The 20,491-nt window shown below is 41.9% G+C and overlaps 1 protein-coding gene across 4 annotated transcripts in view; it reads left to right on the top strand.

Moving 5' to 3' along the window:
- Ttc9 (tetratricopeptide repeat domain 9) overlaps positions 1-20,120 on the top strand; it is a 35,140-nt gene extending 15,020 nt beyond the window's left edge. The window contains exons 2-5 of one of the 4 annotated variants that reach the window (XR_012446108.1): positions 7,157-7,339; positions 9,605-9,914; positions 14,926-14,954; positions 18,457-20,120. Coding sequence is in view for 1 of the 4 variants with exons in the window: in XM_020153137.2 (XP_020008726.2) it covers positions 7,157-7,339; positions 9,605-9,684 (263 nt within the window). In the remaining 3 variants the exon portion in view is untranslated. Of the gene's footprint in view, positions 1-7,156; positions 7,340-9,604; positions 12,789-14,876; positions 14,955-18,456 lie in introns of those variants that run through there. The other 3 variants (XR_012446109.1, XR_012446107.1, XM_020153137.2) reach the window with 3 other exon arrangements.
- Positions 20,121-20,491: the final 371 nt, after the last annotated feature.

The raw sequence follows: 20,491 nt of genomic DNA, 5'->3' as shown, positions 1-20,491 counted from the left end.
ACTTAGCAAAAATGTGGATTACTGTTCTCTACCAGAGTCCTTTGGAATCTGTGTCTCTGAATGTGGAGTCTGGGGATCTCCATGTAAAATAAACTTCTGCAGGACCCTATGACTCTGGCTCATATCTGCTTGGAGGAGGCAGCGATCAGGAGGATGGTAGCTCGTGGCCAGCCTGGGCAAAAAGTTAGACCCCATTCAATCAACAAACCAGACATGGTGGTTCATAGTTGTAAACCCAGCTACATGGGAGGTGTAGGTAGGAGGATCATGATCTAATGTTAGCCCCTCATAGAAAATGCAAAGTCCTCTCTGAAAAATAACTAAACCAGAAAAGGACTTGGGGTGTGGCTAAAGTGGTAGAGTGCCTGCCTAGCAAATGTAAAGCCACAAATTCAATCCCCAGCACCACAAAAATTAAATAAATAAATAAGGAGAAATACTTGTGGTAGGGTTCTGTAGAAGTCAGGCTTTAGCACTTGGGTGACATTTTTTTTTTTTTCACCCCGACAGACCTTCAAGGAAAAAGGCAGGTTGCAACTATAATTGCCTTCGTTTTTACCATTTTTCAATTCTGACACCCTGAGAAATAAAGTGTTTTAACTCAGGGGCACACAGGTGAATTGCTGTGCTAGGGACATGGTCTTTAGCCACTGGTTCAGAGGCACCTAAACTGGCCTAGCAACTTCCCTGCTAAAAATACTTCCTTTTCCTCTCATAGGCTCTCTTGTGCCCTATAGAGTTGGGAACCAGCCTATTTGAATTTATTTTCTCTGCCACCTCTAGCTTTTAATGCTCCTAGCTCTCTGGAATTGTCAGGCCTCCAGGGGAGCCCAGTGCCTTTTGCTCCTTCCCTCACCCCATCATAAAGCTGTCAGCCAGCTGTGACTGTAGAATCTATTCATGGCAAGGGAAGAGGCTTAGGGCAGGCAGCCCTAGTATCTGAGGCTCAGGGATATGAAGGATGGAGGTTGACTCAGGGGCTAACCTGTAAGAGAAGAAAACAGGCCCAGACCCCATCCCATGCCACCACCCCAAGACTCTCTTTCTGGCTTCGAAGCTACTTTTGTAATGTTTTCTGCATTTACCAACCCCCATGTGGAAAATACCCCATTGGGAAGAAAACTAGAAAGTAAAACTAAGCATCAAACCTAGATTTGAGTAGGAAGCATTGGGATTAAGTGAGAGTTTGCATTCATTCTAGACCATGAAACAAAAAATGGGAAATCAGAAGAAGTTGTTTTCAGACTGCGAATGCAAGCATTTGAATTTGCAGAAGAGAAAAAACATTTTCATGGAAAGTTGAAATTGAATATGTCCATTCTCAAAAGATTGCTTTAAATTAAGTTGTAAACTTCATATATATGTCATACATTAGTATAGAATTCAAGTTGGAAATTTCTCCAGTACATGTACTTATTGCCAGGCAAACCATATTTGATAAGTGGCTTCCTAAAGAACCAGTACTGATGACAATCAGTTTTTGTCCCAGCACTATGTAAGACATTCAGCATCCATTGATTATCTTGTTTCATCATCACAAGAGCCACACAAAAGAGGTATTATTGTCTTCGTTGACAAGAATGGGACAAGGGCAATGCTAGTGAGTGATAGATCCCTGATTCTATCTCAGGACTGATTCTAGCTCACAGCTGCCACAATGCCATGTACCTGTTTGGTTTGATTGTACTCTATTCTGGTGGTTAAATATTCTGAATGTCACTCCAAATCGCAAGCTCCTTCAACTTTACCTACTATGCTACTGCTCCATGAAGAAAATTTGAAAGCAAATCAAATCATTTGGCAAACTATGGGAAAATTTCCTCAGTAACATAATGGCTGCTTCCTGAATCCACCTCACAAAGGAATGATCGGTATGAATGACCAGCTTCCTCAGGCTGCTGTAATAAGTTATCACAAACTGGATGGCTTAAGGTAACAGAAATTTATTATCTCACTGTTTTGGAGGCTGGAGTCCAATATCAAGGAGTCAGCAGGGATAGTTCCTTCTGAGGGCTGTGGGGAAAAATATGCTCTATATCTCTCTCCAAGTGTCTGATAGCCCTAGGCATCCCTGTGTCTCTTCATATCACCTTTCCTTTGTGTGTGACTGTCTTGTGTCCAAGTTTCTCCTTTTTATAAGGTCACTTGGATTAGGGCCTACTCTATGACCTCCTCTTAACTTTATTACCTCTGTAAAAACCCTATGTCCAAATAAGATCACGTTCTCAGGTACTGAGTGTTAAGGACTCCAACATGGGTCACAGGGGGGACACGAGACACAACAGAACAGTAAGGCCAGCTTAAAGAGTGGGCTCCTTCTCCTTGATCCTCATGGGGATTTCCTTCCTTCCCTTCTGCTTCCCTCCTTCCCTTCTGTTAAACAGGTAAGGGCAAACTATAGTGAGTCAGCCATAAAAAGAAAGCCGGTGACAACATGAACCTGTTCTTCCTCTCATCTGCTTTCCCTTAATCTCATGCCAGTAGGGGCACTCACTGTGCCCCATGTGTACCAGGAAAAACAAAAACAAAACAGGTGCCAGAGTGAGGAGACCCTGACAGGCTACAGCCTGAGGTCTTGATGTGGTTGCTTTGGGAAGCATGGAACTCATGATTTTCTCTACCTGTGCATGGGTGAACAGTGGGACTCTTTAAGTCACTGATTCTCTAATTTCTTATGACCACAGACACCTTGATGGAGCTAAGAAAGCCTGCCAGCTCTTGCACATAATCATACCTCGACCACCCAAGTTGGCAATAGAAGAAGAATCTCTGTTGAGGAAGGGTGGTTGGAGATTTACAGCCCCAATTCCTGTTCTCCAAATTCACCTTTCTCTTATAAGTTGCACTGACCACGACTGGTACTATTCCTACATTAGGCTCAAGGAAGGCTGTGTTCCTGCTGGCACTCCTTCCCAAAAGGAATCCCATCCTCTTCCCTGTTAATTAAGTGAGGTATCTGCTGTTGGGATGACAATTCGAACTGGAAACTTCTGTAAAATGAGTCTTCTCTCCCTGTGTAGAATTTTTTCTTTCTTTTTTTGGTAGAGATTGGATAAGGATAGGCTCTGAAGTAGTCTTCTGAGGCAGAATCTGCCCTAAAAGGTAGCCAAAGAATCAGGAAGACAATCTTGGACTGACTGGAGAAGGAGCTCATTGTTTTCCAAAGGGCTTCTAGATATGGTTGTTTGGGAGCCCAGGCCCATTGTCATGTATCCAGTGCAGGCACATCTCCCACCATGTACCTGTTTTGCCACCAAGTGACTGCATCTTTGAATCCAGACATATCTTCAGAGTCTAGGCTCATTGTCCTGTTCCCAGGAACAAGCTCCCTCTCCACATGGAGCAGAAGGAATTGTCTTACAGAACTCCTTTTGACTACTGTAATCGTCACCCCATAGAATATACTTCACTTAACAGGGAGGATGGAATTCCTTTTGAAGATGAACCAGTGAAACAACTGTCTTTCTGTTAAGTGACAAACATTAGTATTCATTGACTGTTACAACTAAAGAGATGACAAAAATTATTTAGTGGGGTGTAGGTCCCTTGTTTTGCAGATAAGACATCTGAGGTATACAAAGAATAAGTGATTCTTGCAATGTTGGCTAGTGGCAAAGGTGGGCCTCAAATGCAGAGGCCCCATGGTCAAGTGCACAGTCTTAAGAGCCTGGCAGAAAATTGGCTGATATCCTAATTCCACCCCCTTCTAGTTGAGTGAACTTCAGCAAGTTACCTAATGTCTCTGGTGCTCAATTTCATCATCTATGAAAAAAAGCATAAAAATAGAGCCTGTTTCAGTTGTGAAGATCAAAATACATAGTATATGTGACATACTAAGCCCCAGCTCTGACACCAGTAAGGGATTTCTAACTGTGAGGAGGAGGACATTGCTGTTAGACCATGCCACTTACTCTAGGGATCCTTGCAAACTCCAGGCCCTGGTCAGTAGTCACAGAGACAAGGAAGGAATGATCAGGAGTCAGACTATTCTTTAGTCTCTCAACTCTCAAATGTGCCTACAAATATCCCATCTCACCAGCCTATGGGTGTGTTACATGTACCAATAACTCCCCACCCAAAGCAGAGAGTTTCCTCAAGTAGGACTGAGGGCAGTCTCCAGACTCTCTCACCCCCTCCACCCTCACATCCTCTTTAGAGGCCTGGCCTGGCACCCCGCCTTCTTATCTGGATTTCACCTCTCAGATTCCTTCTCCTGGCCTAGCCTTTCTCTGGACAGCAGCCCATTTCTCTGTCTTCCTGGGCCCAGCCTCCAGTGTCATCAGGGGCTCCACACTCTGTAACCAGCCTGGCTCCATCTCCCACCACATCTGAACCTTGGTCCACAGCCAGGTATCCCAGGTCCCACCGGATTCCCCACAGGGAATTAGAAAGGTTTTCACCAAATGAGTCATAGAAATGGATTGCCATAGTTCCTTTTACCTTTTAGGGGCTGGGGAAAGGGGAAGGCTTTCCTATTTCCAAGCCTCTTTTCTTCCTTTCCCTGCTATTTTAGAAATCTAAAAAATGTTTTTTAAAGAAACAAAGGTCCATTTCCTAGGCTCCCAGGTCAGCAAAGAGAAGTATGTATTTGAAAATGGAAGACTAGACCAGAAAAAGTTACTGTGCCTGGTCAGAGAAGACGTCACACAGGGCACAGGGAAACTACACAGGAAATCCTTTAGTTCTGGGAGATGTTGGAACCAAGTCCCACACAGGTTACCATCAGTGGGGATCGCATTAGGATCCCTCTTACAGAACCCCTTCCTGTGTGCAGAGCTCCAGCAGCCTGGGGCTGTAGAAGGGGACAGACTGTCTCACCCCTTCCACTCCTACATCCTCTAGAACCCTGAGGATGCAGGGCATGGGGTGGGGGTCATGGCATCAGCTTATAGGGAAGGAGCCCCTGCTATACTAGCTGATTGTGGTTCTTGGTGAACAGCCACTATTGGGGGTGAGCAGTCTGCTGCCCTCCAGCCAGCGAAACCTGAAAAGTCAGTTTCTAGATCTGAGTTCCCTCTTTCACTTCCTGGTTTTCATACCTTCAACTTGAGAGTCTGTGTGGCTCACTTCCTTCTCCATCTGTAAAAGGATGGTTTTTTGGTCCAAAATGTGCAATGGAAGGTTCAGTTTCTTAAAAAGAAACTTGGCAATTCAGCCAAGTTATTTAAGGGATTGAAACAAGTAAAGTTAGAACCTTTCAGATTAAAATCAGCAACTTGCGTCTATCCTGAGGACATCTCTTCCAATCGGAGCCCAAGGAAAGAGCCCTATGTTCATCAGCAGCTCCTTCTGCTCCCCACCCAACCACGTCTTGGCAGGAAGCTGCAGTTTTGACTCCTACATCTCTGTTTTTGTTCACTTTGATGAAGTAGACAGGTGTTACCTCTCCAAAATGTATAGCACACCTCTTCGCTCTTAGTCTATGCCTACTAAATATTTGAGTGGTTGGATGGAGGTGGGGCTGGAGTCATTTACAGTGTAGTGTCTAGGGCTCAAAATTTCAACCAGTCTCCAAGACAGTTCAGTCATCCTCCAGGGACATCTTCTCCCTGTCTGTAGCCCTGTGGCTCCAAGATAATGAGAAAATCCTTCAAGGGGAGATGCTTTACTCAAACATGGTTGTTTTATGGAATGAGGAAGGGTCCTTCCCACATGGGCACTTCAGTTTCTTACTGCCTTGGATATCCATCCATCATTTTCAGAGACGTGCCCTCTACAAGCTGGACACTAGTCCCTCAGAAAGCCCCTGTGTTCAGAAACTGCAGAGACAAGCAAGTATGAAAGGGAAAGACAGACTTTCCTTGAAGGAAATCAGAGGCAGAGAATTACACAAGGCTGAAAATAATTGTAGGCATAACATTTCTTGAATGCTCACTGTGTGGTCACATAGCTATTGGTTAAATACTCTGTGGTCATTATTTTATATAATCCCCCCACCCACCGCCACCACCACCAGTGACTTGATAAGAAAGACCCTGGGTTCTGGAGTTAGATAGCTCTGGTTTAAGTCTCATTGCTGCCTCTTGCACATTGTGTTCACTTGGGAAATTTCTTTGTGTGTGTGTGTGTGTGTGTGTGTGTGTGTGTGTGTGTGTGTGTGTGTGTGATGCTGCGGTTTGAACTCAGGGCCTCACACTTGCTAGGCAGGCACTCTACTATTTGAGCCATTCTGTCAGCCCTGTTTTGTTTTGGTTTTTGTCCAGATAAAGTCTCTCAAACTATTTACCTGGGCTGGCTTCAAACCGTGATCCTCCTGATCTCTACCTCCTGAGTAGCTAGGATTACAGGTGTGAGCCTCTGGCACCCAGCTGGGAAATTGTTTGAGCTTCAGTTTCCTTACCTATAAAATGCTAATACTAATAGTTCCTACATCATAGAGTGCTGAGATTATATCAGATAGTACATGTAAAATGACAAGGTAAGCATTATACCAATAATGTAAGCATTCAACAAATACTGGCTGTGATTATTATTATTATTATTATTATTATTATTATTATTGCCTCTGGTAACTTATTCCTTGGGTTGCTGTAACAAAGTCCCATAAACTGGGTGACTTAATGTAATACAGATGTATTACAATTCTGGATGCTAGAAATCCAAGATCAAGATGTTGGTGATTTGGTTCCTCTCTCTGTTCCATGCCTTTTTCCCAGCTTCTGGAAGCCTCAGGCATTCCTTGGCTACACTTGTCTTCTACTTGTGTCTCTTCATATTTTCTTTCCCCTCTGCATCCATCCATCCATATTTGCACTAGTCACATTAGATTAGGGCTTACTCAAAAGACCTCTTAATTTGATTACCTCTGTAAAGATCCGAGCCTATCCAAATAAGGTCACATTGTCAGGTATTGAGAATTAGGTTATTCGCTTTTTTCAGATGGAGGAGGAGGTGAACCACACATATCTTTTAGAGGAGACATAATTCAACCTATAGGACCAGACTAAGTAACTTGCTTAAGGTCACATGTTTTGTTAGCGGTAAACCTGGTCCTATATCCCAGAAGTGTTAGGTGACAAATTTCATGGCATAAACCCCATGGGAAAGGCCCAACACTATTAAATGTCCTTTGGGAAGAAGGAACTAAAGAAAGATATTCAGAGCCTGCCACTGTTACGTTGATAGCATTTTCCTTTTATTTTGCCTTCCTCTGCAGCCTGCCTGCTCCAGGCTGAGCTGGTAAACTATGAGCGAGTCAAGGAGTATTGCCTCAAGGTCCTGAAGAAGGAAGGTGAGAACTTTAAGGCCCTTTACCGGTCTGGTGTGGCCTTCTACCACCTTGGGGATTATGACAAAGCACTCTATTACTTGAAAGAAGCAAGGACCCGACAACCAACAGGTAAGACTACGATCCCTGCTTTCTCACTGCTGGCCCCCGCTGAGAGCTCCTGAGCCTTGTTATTGCATCAGATAGCATCCCTTGCTGGCAGGGCCAGGAGTGGGCAGAGATGGCAAATTAGGGGTCAGGTGTATCGTAGGACCCGGGATAAAGACAGCGCACAGTCCATGCATCCACTGGGAACCAAGGTTCCAGGAATCATGAACACCACTTCTCTTCAAAGACCCTACAGAATTTTTTCCCCTTTCCATTCAGAATACAGCTCTACTTACTCAACCAATATATATTGAATTCTTATCATTTACCACAATTTGTGCTTGGCACCAGGAATATAGATGAGAAAACATGGCCTCTGCCCATGAGGAGTTCACATCTGCATATAAGACAGTTTGGTGTTAAACCCAGCATCTTTCAGGGGGTGCTCAAACTTCTCCAGTCAAATTCCAGTCCTGAGAGCATGTGTTATCTACACCATCCCTTTAGCTCGTGTACATTAGCTTGTCCAATAACTTGTTCATTCATCCCAGTTATTTATTAAGAGAGTCCAGTAGGCCAGGAGCTGTTCTAGGTGGGGAGTACATAGCAGTGAGCAAAAGAAAGTTTTTGCTAGGCATTGTGGCATGTGCCTGTAGTCCCAGCAGTCAGGAGGCTGAGCAGGGGAATGGCTTGAGCCCAGGAGTTTGAGACCAGCCTGGGCAATATAGTGAGACCCTATTTAAAAAAAAAGGTATTACTGTCAAGGAACTTAAATTATAGTGGAGGAAGATGGGTAGAGTACACGTGGACAAATAAATGATACGTTATTCAGTAGTACTAAATGCTATGGCGACAACAGAGCAGAGCAAAAGGAGTGCTGCTGTAGGCCAGGTGGGCAGAAAGAGCCTCTCTGAAGAGGTAACATTTATGATGGCTTTGGCTTGATGTTGCTATTGTGGTCATGAGGTTGATTTTTTAAAAATGCAATCCTTCTTCTAAGAAGTCTTTTAAGAATTTTCGGATCAATTTGCAAACATCTAAATGTATAGTCCTTTGTCTTTTTAAGAACTTCTCTTTATTTTTATGTATTGTTGGTTTGTTTTCTGTATATAAATTGTGTTCCACCCACGATACTACAAACAATATGAGAACTAAGAAAGAATCGGACTCACTTAGCAGAATTTTCTTGAGCACTCACTATATGCCAGCACTGTTCTGGATGCTATGCCTAGCACTCACGAGCACGATACAATATACATTTCTACTTTGGGAAGTAGATATCCCAGGTAGCCCACAAGTCTTATGCTCTGGTGTGTTCAGAGCCAGCCATTGTTCCATATCATTCCTGCTCATTAATTTAAGGACTGGACTCTGGGTTTGAGGATTGGCCCATTTGTGGAAAGTTGATTGTCTGACCTTACTTATAAAGATAAAAATAAGACAATGATGCAAAGTCATTTTTAAACTTAAGTTTAAAAAGTTATATTCAACTATTTTTTATTTTTTATATTAAGCACTTTTAGACATCTATTTTGGGCCTCACAGCAATTTTATGAGGAACTTATGATCCCCAGGAGAGGCAGGCTTTGGAGTCAGATACATCAGTAATGGTGTGTCTTCTTGGACATCTTTAATCTTCCCAGATCTCAGTCTCTCCTTTTGTCACAGTGAGGATAAGGATATACAACTTGCAGGACTGTAGCGAGAATGAAGGTTAAGAACAGCACAGCTGGTTGCAGTGGTGCACATCTATAGTCCCAGCTACTCAAGAGGCTGAGGTGGGGAGCATTGTTTGAACCCAGGAATACAAGGCCAGCCTAGGCAACATAGATCCCTCCCTATGTCAAAAAAAAAATCAAAACAAATTTTAAAAAATTAAAAGTGTGGCACAAAGTAGGCATTCAAAACTGAAGGTGTTTCTTTTATAGCTGAGACATGAGGGTAAAGAGGTTGGTCGTTTGCCTGAAGGTAATCTCCCAGCAGAGTCTCAGCTAACTGCTGACTTGGGAACCACTGGGATTGCTGCTGTGTAGAAATGGGGGCAAGTTCTCTCCTCTCCCCCGGCTTCCCTTGGGCCAAAGTGATCTGTCTGCATTTTCAAAGGGAAAGTAGTGAAGGAGGAGGCCAACATTTGGTGGCCCTCTTAGCTACCACCATGGAAAGGCAGAAGAGCCCATGACTGAGTGAGTCTGGCCTGTCCCCAGGCTGATAACCCAGCTTTTGCATGATTCTGTGTAGATGCAATCATTGCCTCACCAGGTTCCCCAAGGTGTGTTTCTCTCCTCGCAGACACCAATGTGATTCGGTATATCCAGCTGACGGAGATGAAGCTCAGCAGATGCTCCCAGAGGGAGAAAGAAGCCATGTAACCAGGAAGCCTCTCTAGAGCCACATCCATACCTGACCAGGGACTTCCAGGCCCCCCCTGGTGGAGAGTTCCACCCTGGGGCTTGTCCCTCTGTTCCCACTTCTTCTAGCACCCCTCTTCTTCCTGTTGCTCCCCAACTCTTTGTCTACTCTCAGTGTGAAAAGAAAGGTGAGAAGCACATCTAGAAGGTGGTGGGCTGCCCAGATCTGGAGACGTCCTCTTCTCTAGCAGGTCAGCAACTGAGAGGGGTCTAAGTTCTCCTGGGGCAACTGGGGGAGGGGTGTCATGGGCTGGGGATGGCACTGTGGCTTTGACTTGGGACAGTGCATCTCACAGAGCCTGGCAAATGTATCATCCCAGAAACAGCAGGCACGGAGCACAGTCTTGACCCTTCTACACCTTCCTGATGGACCAGTGCGTCTTGAGGCAACTGAAATAAATCTGGGAGTGACGTAAAACCAGAAGCGTTAGTTAAGCCAACATAAAGACTGAATTTGTACACTGGAATTCCTTACTCCTCCCAGTCACTTTAGTCCCTGCCTCTCTCCCTCTCTTGTTGTCTTGGCTTTTGCTTTCTTCTCACCCTCTCAGGCATCTGGATCTCTGCCAGGATTCACATGCCATCAAGGCCCACTCTTAATGCCCTCTCTGATGACCACAAATGCCATTCCCCCGCCTCCCAGCCAGCAGGCAACTGTGACAACAGAAAGGCAGGGTGAAATGGTCCAAAGGCTGGAATAGGGTAGACTGTGTAGGTGACAGGGGAGGGAGAGATGACACCTAAAGGAAAGAACATTGTATAGGCTGGTAGATTGGACTGTGGAGTAATTAAGTATAAATAAAAATAAATCTACAGGCAGCAGTTCCTGTCATTCTCTTGGAAGCAGCCCAGTCCCTCACTTTTACTCCCTCTCCAGCCCTCAGTCAGAGCTGCTTACGCAGGCAGATAGGGCTTCTCTCCAAGCCATTGGCCATTTGTCCAGCTCTATATACCATGTTGGCTGCGGCCTTTGTGCTTTTAAGAGTGGGCTGGGATTGTGGAGCCTGGCCCGGGCCTTGTCTTTGTGGACTCTTGTACAGCTTCTTTTTGATGAAATTATCTGAACTCAATATCTAGCACGTAGAATGTGTTCAACAAATATTTGTTGAATGAATAAATTATGACTGCAGACTGACTCTCCTGCCTTAAACTAATTTTATCCCAGCCTAGTCTCCTGATATCTGCTCTCTTTATGCTATGCCATGTTGCTTCAGTCAGACGAAAAACATTTACTGAGGAATTCCTGTTTGCCCACTGTAGTGCAATATGCTGTGGGACTTAAGATGTAGTCCCAGTCTTCAAGAAGATGAAAGCGTTGAGAACTGCGTATGAGACTATTACCATGCCACCTTTAATTTATATGATACTTAAACATTTTCATGTATTTTTCCTGTGATTAGTGAGACAATATTGTACAAAATTAAAATATAAGCAGATGCAATAATGTTAATAGTTAGGATTTATTAAATGCACTATCTTTGGATCTTTAAATGGACAGTCTCGTTTCTTTCATGCACTTACTTTGTGAGGTATCATTTCCATGTGAGGAAAATTATCCCAAGGTTGCATGGCCTCAAGGGACATAGCTAGGATTTGAACCAGAGCTGTTTGGCTCCAGAGCTCTAGATCGTAACTGTTCTGTACTTGGCTCTCTATATGTATTACATATACATAGTTACAGCTATTTGAGAGCAGGACAGTAGGTATTAAGTTGAAAAGTGTTCACCATGTCCATGGTGGTACATAGGCTTTTTCTTGTATTTACCACGCAGAAAAAGACTATAGAGGCCAGAATCTAGTGGTCAAAGCAGCCACCCACCAGGAGAAAATAGCTGAGAACCACATGTCATTTCTGTACATTGACTTCTACTTGCTGATAGGGCCAGCATGTATCTGAACAATCCTCCTAGCATTCCTTACCCATCCTCAGCAGTGGGAAAGGATGGCAATTATAGGTACAGACCAAAATGAAACCCGAAGTTAATTATGGGTTATTTGTTTAAACAGAGACTCTGCCATTGCAAGATCCAATCACTGCCAAGGGGCCTACAAGCCAGCAGCACAGGTTATATTTACATAGCTCCCCAAACACTTTCAACAGGCATTGCAGGAAGGTGCTAGAAATATCCAAGGGTCAACAGTTGCTCACCTCTGGAGAAGAGGATAAGGAAAAAAAAGCCATTCCAGCAGCCACATTCTCTGTTCCTATCTCCCACCCCTGCCATAGCCTTCTTTCTATCCTCTTCCTCCAAAGTGGCTTCACATGACATCCAACCCAAAACTACCCTCAGGCCTAGCATAGGACTATGTGCAAAACTCCCTTATTCCCAAACCTCCAGCCCAGGAAGTTCATGAATTGGCAAAACTGTTGGGATCTGAAGAGTGAAGATGAGGACAGAGGTGGCCTGCAGAACCAGTTCAAACTGGCAGGGTCTTCCTTTGTTCTTCATGCATCTGAAAGGACTCTGTATAACTATTCCAGCATGTTGGCAGGAGAGAAGTCTTGTTTGAATGAGTGCATTAGGGCAGGGCTGGATAGATGGAGATAAGACTGGTCCTTCCTGAGGAGAAAGCTAAGAAACCAGAAGTATGTGTTCTGTGGAACCTCACATAACAAATATACAGACTATTGGCTTATCAGTGACTTAGATATACATGTTTATTGGAATTCCATCCACTGTGACCCAAACTTAAATGATTCCCCCCAGAATAAGCTGCCTGAAGTACGATTAATGTTGGGGTTGTAGAGTGAATTTTCTGTGCATTTGTCTCACAGAGACTTCAGAGAACTGTTAAGCAAAATCAGGTCCATTCACCTTACCAAGTCTTCAGCTTCCTTCTCTCCACCCCTCCTAAAAAAGGGACTGTGATTTAATTACACACTTGGTGGATGTCACTGTTGAACTATGTAGACAGAACACTAACCATGGATCTGACCTGTATATCACCTTCTGCCTGGACTTTTATGATAAACTCTTTGAGGGAAAAAATATCCATACCTTTTGTTTAATTATGAAAGCCTCACAAGTGTATTGTAGAAAACAGGAAAAAAAGACAAAATTCAATCATCCTACCACCCAATATAATACATTTTTATCCTTTTGGATATATGTTTTGGGTTTTTTTGGTATAAATATATACACACATATATGCAGGGTTTCTTGTGTTTTTTTATGAAAAACAAAACTGGATCACACTGTATATATTTCAAAATGTATGCTTATATTTTAGAATATATACACAGATACAGAATTCAAAAATATAAAAAGCTCTATAGTGAAAAGTAACTTGCCCTATCTACTAATATCTAGTTTCTCTCTAATTTCTTGTATATCCCACAGATACACATTTTCAAACACAAATTGTAGCATTTCAGACACATTTTTTTGCTCCTTCTGTTAGTACTCTTAATATATCATGAACGTTTTCTGCATGTCTTTCAAACTTTTTCGATAGCATCTTCATTATATGGATGGACCCTCACTTTGTAATCAGTCTCCAAATAATGATTATTTCATTTATTCTCAGTTTTTATGGTAGATAACATTGCAACAGACATTCTTATCACTAAATTTTACACATACCTGTTTTCTTAGGATACAATTCAAGAAGGAAATTGCTTTGCTATTTTTAAGGATTTTGATACCTGTTGCCAACCACCACTCAGAAAGTTTGTACCAAAACACTGTCCCATTTATAGCCTCCAGAGTGTTCTGTTCCCTGGGCCCTGCGTAACACTGGGTATTATCACTTATCAAATCTTCACCAATTTGATAGGCAAAATAATAGCATGTCAATGTTATTTTCAACTTGTTTTAACTTTCTTTGCTTATTAGTGAATGACATTTTCTTATGCTTATTGACCATATGTACCTTCTTCCTTTGTGAATTTTCTATTTATTTGATATTGGTATATTTATCTTTATTATCAATTTGTAATTTCAAGAATATTATTTTTGTCAAGAAATGCTGCAAATATGCTTTCCAAGTGCTTTGCTTTCAAAATTTTGTTTATGGTGCTTTCTGACATACATAAATTCCTAATTCCACAACTAATTTGTTCCTCTTTTGCCAGCTTTTCCTGCCTACAGTTTATCCTTTCTATCGGAGTGACTCCTCTAAAACATAATCTAATCATCTGATTTCAAAGTTAATATTGTTTTGTAGCTTCTTGTCACTTTTATGATAAGGACTAAAGTCCTTAACATAGCACACAAGGTCTTTCATGTATTTTTTTCCCTGATTTTTCCATACTCACCTCCTGGCTCTCTTCCCAAGGTACTTCCCATTCTACTGCCATATAGATCTGAACCATTGTGCTGGGTCTATGGAACTTTCCATGCTATTCCCTCTGCCTCATTGGCCATTCCTCACCCTTCTACCCTCTCTTTGCCTTGCTAACTCTTATAAGTCTTGACTGAGGATCATTGTTTCAAAGGTAGTCTGTGCTCCTAAAGCAATGCAACCCTACCTCTTTCTCTGGTGCAATGCTTGGCATATTACAGGTACTCAAAAGCTGTTGCACACTGAGCCTAGAACAGATGAATAATGGATTCAGTGACAAATGTTACTTGTGGTAAATGAAGGACTGGACTAGATCTGTGCTTCTGAGAAATGAAGATGTCCTGGGAGACTTGGGTCAGCAGAGAAGCCATGTGCTCCAGGCCTGTGCTTTTTAAAACATCATAATCACTGGGAAGAGCTTGTTAAAAATACATCATCTTAGGCTCTGCCTCAGACTTGAAGAATCAGACCACAGGACTAATGCTCAAAATACTAGTTTATTAGAATGTTCTGAAGTGTTTCTGATGACCAGATATGTTGAGGGGGTCACTGCTTCGATAGACCAGTAGGCTTACTTCAGAGTGCATGGCTCTGCCATTTCAAATTCTGTGACCTTTTGGGGTGGATAGGTGAATGACATCTTGAATATGAGTTTTAACCTCTATGAGCTGTGTGACCCTGAGGCAGTTGTTTGATTTTTCTCACACTCCTTTTCTTAACATACACATGGAAATAATGATAGAGCCCTTGAAAGGGTATTGAGAGAAGGAAGAAATCATCACCTCCTAGCTCAGCGCCTGCTACAGAGTAAGCACAGAATAAATATTCATCTCCTCTCCACCCTCCTCAGCCTGTTTTTTCATTTGTAGTGTGGCTACTAATACCTACATGTTTGCCTTCCCTCTTCCCACACTCCAGAAGAATGGAGCCTCCCAATAAGCCTTTGGGTAAGTCTCTGGTCAAACAGGACAAATGCTGGGGAGGATGGGTAGGGAACAGAGGAAGTCCCATACTCTAACCCATGAGCTTTCTAGGTGTAGCAGAGGCTCCGCAGCAATCGGAATGATTCTGATGATTTTCAGAACCAGCTGTCCTGCATACCAAAAGCACAACCCAGTTTGCCTGTGACAGTCCACCCATGGCCGGAATTAGAGTGGCCATTGCCCACTGTCCTTGCAATGCTCTTCATATCCTTATCACATGCCTCAGCGCAGGAAAAGACAACACTGGTTGTGAAGTCAAACAGCTGATCTGCAGCTGCTTTGATTAAGATGCCCACTCCAAGTTCCCAGTGCCTGCACCAGTACAGGGTGGGCAGTGGAGGCAGGGAAAATGCATTCAGCCCATCAGGCATAGCATAGTTCAAATTACTGAGTCAGCATGAAAAGTCCCACTCTAAATGGACTGAAATTGGATTCTATTAAAAACCACACTCAGCGAGGCCCTTGGCTATTAATATTTGCTAAGACATGGAGGAGGGGGAGGAGAAAGCAGAGGTCCCTGAAAAAGGTTGGGGATCTCAGCTGCTGTGTTAGATTGCTTGACTTGAAAGAAGCTTACATTTAAAACCTATACTTGACCTGTTGTCAAAATCTCACAGAATACTAGAACTGGAAGGAAACTTGAAGTTCAATAGTTCGCCCTTTTGTCTTATAGATCCCTCATCAAATCCAGACTTTGAATAATGATTTATTCAAGGTCACATATAAGCAGCAAAGGCAGAACTGGAACTCAGGCCAGTTTCCTGACAGTAAACTTAATTACTCTTTCCATTAAAACAAAACACACTTATAAAACATCTAACTTTTCTATGTGTGTGTGTTGTAAAATGATTCTGTTCTAAACAAAGAAGGGGCATTGTACTCATTCATTTATTCTGTCACTTTATCACTGCATTCACTTCAGAAGAGGGTTCAATGGTAAACAACTGGGAGGCTTTCAGTCTAAAGGGAAAAAGAAAAATAGTATCTATTCTGTGTAGGAGATGTTACCAAAAACATCATGGGCACACATAAAAGGGAACATCTAGATCAATCCTGGAGAATTGGGGAAGATTTTCCTGAGATAGAGCCAGTTGGGTGGAGCTGGAGTGAGAAAGAAACATAAACTTCAGATCAGGCTCTGAGACAGTCCTCTATTACTCCTTTTCCTGGGTATAACATAAAGAGATGTGTGTGATACAGTCACCATGAGCTGTCTTACCTTTTTCCTGTTTCTCATGCCTGGGCTCAAGAAAGGCCCAGAGCTGAGAAATCACAGAAAACCCTACAACTGTATCTGATCAAATTCCCCCAGGTGGAACCGGAACAAGTAGCTACAAGTGTTTTCTCTGAGTACAATCATAAACTCAGAAGCTCATTAGGATTTGTGGTTTTCATAAGGGGAAAATTCGACACCAGGTTTCACAAACATAGCTCCAGGGACATAATGTCATGAGCGCCTTGGATGCATTCCACTGTTTTATGTTCCTTAGTTTTCTTGACTCTCAGACTCTTCACTCTAGAGTGGGTATAGTCCATAAGAAATGTAATGTGAACCACAACTGTAATTTTAAATTTTCTAGTAATGGTTTTAAAAGTAAAAAGAAACAGAGAAAGTTACTTTTAATAATAAATTCTAAGCAAAATAAAATCAAAACCACCAAAAAGTATTCAGTAATAAATTTAGCAAAAGAAATACAAAATTAATACTCTGAAGACTACAAACACTTTTGAAAGAAATTAAAGAAGGCCTAAATAAATGGAAATATCTCATATTTATGAATTGGAAGACAATATTGTTAAGATAGCAATATTTCCAAATTGACCCATAGATTTACCCTAGTTTCTCTCAAATTCCAACTGGCTTTTGCAGAAATTGACAAACTGATCATAAACTTCATATGGAAATTTCAGGAACTCAAAATAGCCAAAACAATCTAGAAAATGAACGAAGTTGGAGGATCCACATTTCCTGATTTCAAAACTTACTACAAAACTGCAGTAATGAAGACAGTGTGATGCTAGTCTAAAGATAAACAGTAGATCCGCAGAACAGACCCTGAGAGTCCAAAAATCAATGCTTGCATTTACAGTAAATTGATTTTTTCTACAAGGGTATCAAGACAATTCAATGGGTGATGGGGGGAGTCTTTTTAACCAAGAGTGCTACAACAACTGGATAGTCATGTGCCAAAGAGTGAAGTTAGATCTCCTGCTTCATATGATATACAAAAATATTCAAAATAGGCCAAAGTTCTAAAATTGTAAGAGGTAAAATTATAAAATTCCTTAGGATTGGGATTAGGTGAGGGTTTCTGAGATATGATACAAAAGCATAAGCAACAAAAAATAATGATAAACTGGACTTCATTACAATTGAAAATGTGCCTCAAAGGATACTTTTAAGAAATGATAACCCACAGAAGGGGCAAAAATTCTGATTATATATCTAATAAGGGACTTGTATGTAGAATATAAAGAACTATTCTAATTCAGTAATGAACAGTCAATCCAATTTAAAAAGGGACAAAGAATTTGAATAGATGTTACTTCAAGGAAGAAAGAAGCTATGGAAATAAACACATTAACAGATGATCAATATCATTAACCATTAAAGAAATGCAAATCAAAAACCACAATGAGCTACTACTTCATACCCATTAGAGTGGCTGTCATCAAATAGACGGTAACAAGGGCTGTTGAGGATGGAGAGAAGTCCTTATACGAGACTGGTGGTAACACTATATGGTGCCACTGCTATGGAAAATGGTCTGGCAGTTCCTCAAACAGCCCATTAGAGTAACCCTATGACCCAGGAATATTTCATTCCTAAAGTATTTACCCAAGAGACCTGAATACATATGTCCACACAAAAACCTACACACTAATGTTCATAGCAACATTATTCACAATGGTCAAAAAGTGGAAACAACCCAAATGCGTACTGACAAATGGATAAATAAAATGTGATATATCCACACAGTGCATTACTCACAATAAAAAGAAATGAAGTACTAATGCATGCTTCAAAACAAACCTTGAAACATGCTGAGTGAAAGAAGCCAGTCACAAAATATGATTCCACTTATAGGAAATTTCCAGAGTGAGCAAATTATGGGACAGAAAGCAGATTAGTGTTGGCTACGGGAAAAGTCAAGGAGATGGAAGGAATGGAAAGTGATGGCTAAGGCGTGCAGAGTTTCCTACTGAGATAGCAAAATTGTCCTGAAGTTGATTGTGGTGATGAACAGCTATCTGAATATATTAAAAACCATTGAAATATACATTTTAAATGAGTATATTGTATCTCAATAAAACTATTAAAATAAATATAATTTAGCCCATTATATCTAAAAGATTGCCATTGTATCATATAACCAATATAATAGCTACTAGCTATATAGCTTACATGCTTTGTTTCATAACACAGTGTGTAATTTGTACTTTATCACATCTCCATTTGGACTAGGCCCTGAAATTGCTCAAGAGTCAACTGTGGCTAGTGGCTACCATATCGGACAGCAAAGTTGTAGAGCTTCCAGGAAGATCCTATGAGGACTAAGCAGTCACCAGGTTGATGGGCAAGATTTAATCCTGCTCCTGCATGGCGTTTCCAGAGCCCCCACACCAGGCTGTTCTACAGGACTGCCCCTGAGTCAAGGCAGAGTCAAGATTGCTGCAGGGAAGAAGAGGTCTCTTCTCTGTGGGCCTCCACTTCAGGCCCCACACTGGCTCACACACCCTTTATAAAGCTTCAACTTCAGACACTTACGAGTAATGTGTCTCCTTTATGAAAATGGGAATTATAATAGTACCATTTTCACAGTTATTATGAGGATGAAATGTGTACAGAAATGCTTTGGATGGTGTCTAGTACAAAGCAGGCATTTTTAAGTATTAGCTAATAATTAAACAACAACAATATTTTTTCTCTCACTTTTAGCAGATTTCCTCTCAGGAAATCATCACTGTCCACACTGGAACCTTAGGATAGCTCCAACAGTTGGCTCTCTAGATGCCATTTGACTATGTGCAAGAGTCCTATCCAAGGCACATCGTTCCATTTTAAACTAGTTCCACTTGTTACCAATGTGGCCTCTTACCTAGGGCTGGAGTCTGCCTCAGTTGCTTCCTGTTCAGAGCAAAATAATGTCCTCAGCGGGAATTGTTCCAAATATTTGTGGAGAGCCAAATGAGTTCTCTTTGCAGTATTCTGTTTTCCCAGCCTGTATATCCTTCCACACTTCTTCTCCTAACAGCTGTAAGACTTATTTTTCAGTCTATTATTGGTCTTCTTAAAATGTGGTACACTGAGCCTTAAAGGGACGTTCATCATCTCTTGACATTTGGACTCTGAGGGTGCCTAGCTTTTTGAACGGATCGTTTCACAGTTGGCTTGAGTTATGCTTGTGACCTCATCTTCTACTTGTACCATTGACTTTTTAAATTTTTATATTGTTGAATTATAATTGTATACAGTAACCTTTATCCACAGTTTCACTTTCTGCTATTCTAGTTGCATATGGTCAACTGTAGTCTGAAAATGGTGTGTAAATGGAAAATTCTAGAAAGATGCAATTCATATTAAACTGCATACTATTCTAAATAGCATGATGAAATCTCACACTGTCCTGCTCCAATCCACCTGTGTCCATGCCTCATTTCTTTGTCTCTTGTACCCACACTGTATGCCCTCCCACCCATTAGTTATTAGTAGCTGTAGTGGCATCAAAGTAGTGTTAGAAATAAGACCCCCAAAGACCACTGCAGTCATGATTGCAGACACAGAAACAGAGAATTGTCTTGACAAGGTAAAATTTACTTCTGCAGAAGGATGCACAGGCACATGGTCACAGCAAGCGCACATGGAGTATGCCATAGGTTGGCATTTTTATCCCTGACCTGGTGGGGCCCTGCCCCCTTTACTTTGATTGATTGAGTTTGGGTGCACAATCTTGGACTTTGGGGGTGGGGTAGGTAGTAATTTCAGTGGGAAAACAGAGCTCAGTGAACAAGAACCCAGAATTGCAAGTGGCTAAAATGGCGACACACTTTGATAGGAAAGACTATTTTTCTCACAGTTCCCCCTCTTTTTATTTTCCATTCTTTTCTTCAAACTCATTTAACATTATCTGACTCAGGAGTTTGTTTAGTTAGGGCAGTTTCTATGAATCTAAGAATTAGTCCCCATGTATGAGGTATAACACAACACCCAACTAAAGCCATTGCCCCAAATTCAACAAGGAGAGATGTTAAGATTGAGGTCATCACCCCCTTCCATTTCCCAAACCATTGCTCTAGCCAGTTAGTAAGGGAGTCATTTATCCTTGAGTTCTTAGCCAGTTTGCTTGACAGGCTGTCAGGCCTTGGAGAGCCTTGGTTTTGGTCCCATCTGGACCTGTGTTGTTGGAGATGAATGCACAGCATTTGCCCCCAATCAGGACACATTACCCCCGACCCTTTTTCCACCAGAATCATGTGTAGAGTCATTCAGTTTTCCTATG

This window comes from Castor canadensis, chromosome 3 (assembly GCF_047511655.1).
Source record: "Castor canadensis chromosome 3, mCasCan1.hap1v2, whole genome shotgun sequence".
Lineage (NCBI taxonomy): Eukaryota > Metazoa > Chordata > Mammalia > Rodentia > Castoridae > Castor > Castor canadensis.
Note: the sequence above shows the minus strand (reverse complement) of the source record. Positions and strands in the feature narration are given on the sequence as shown.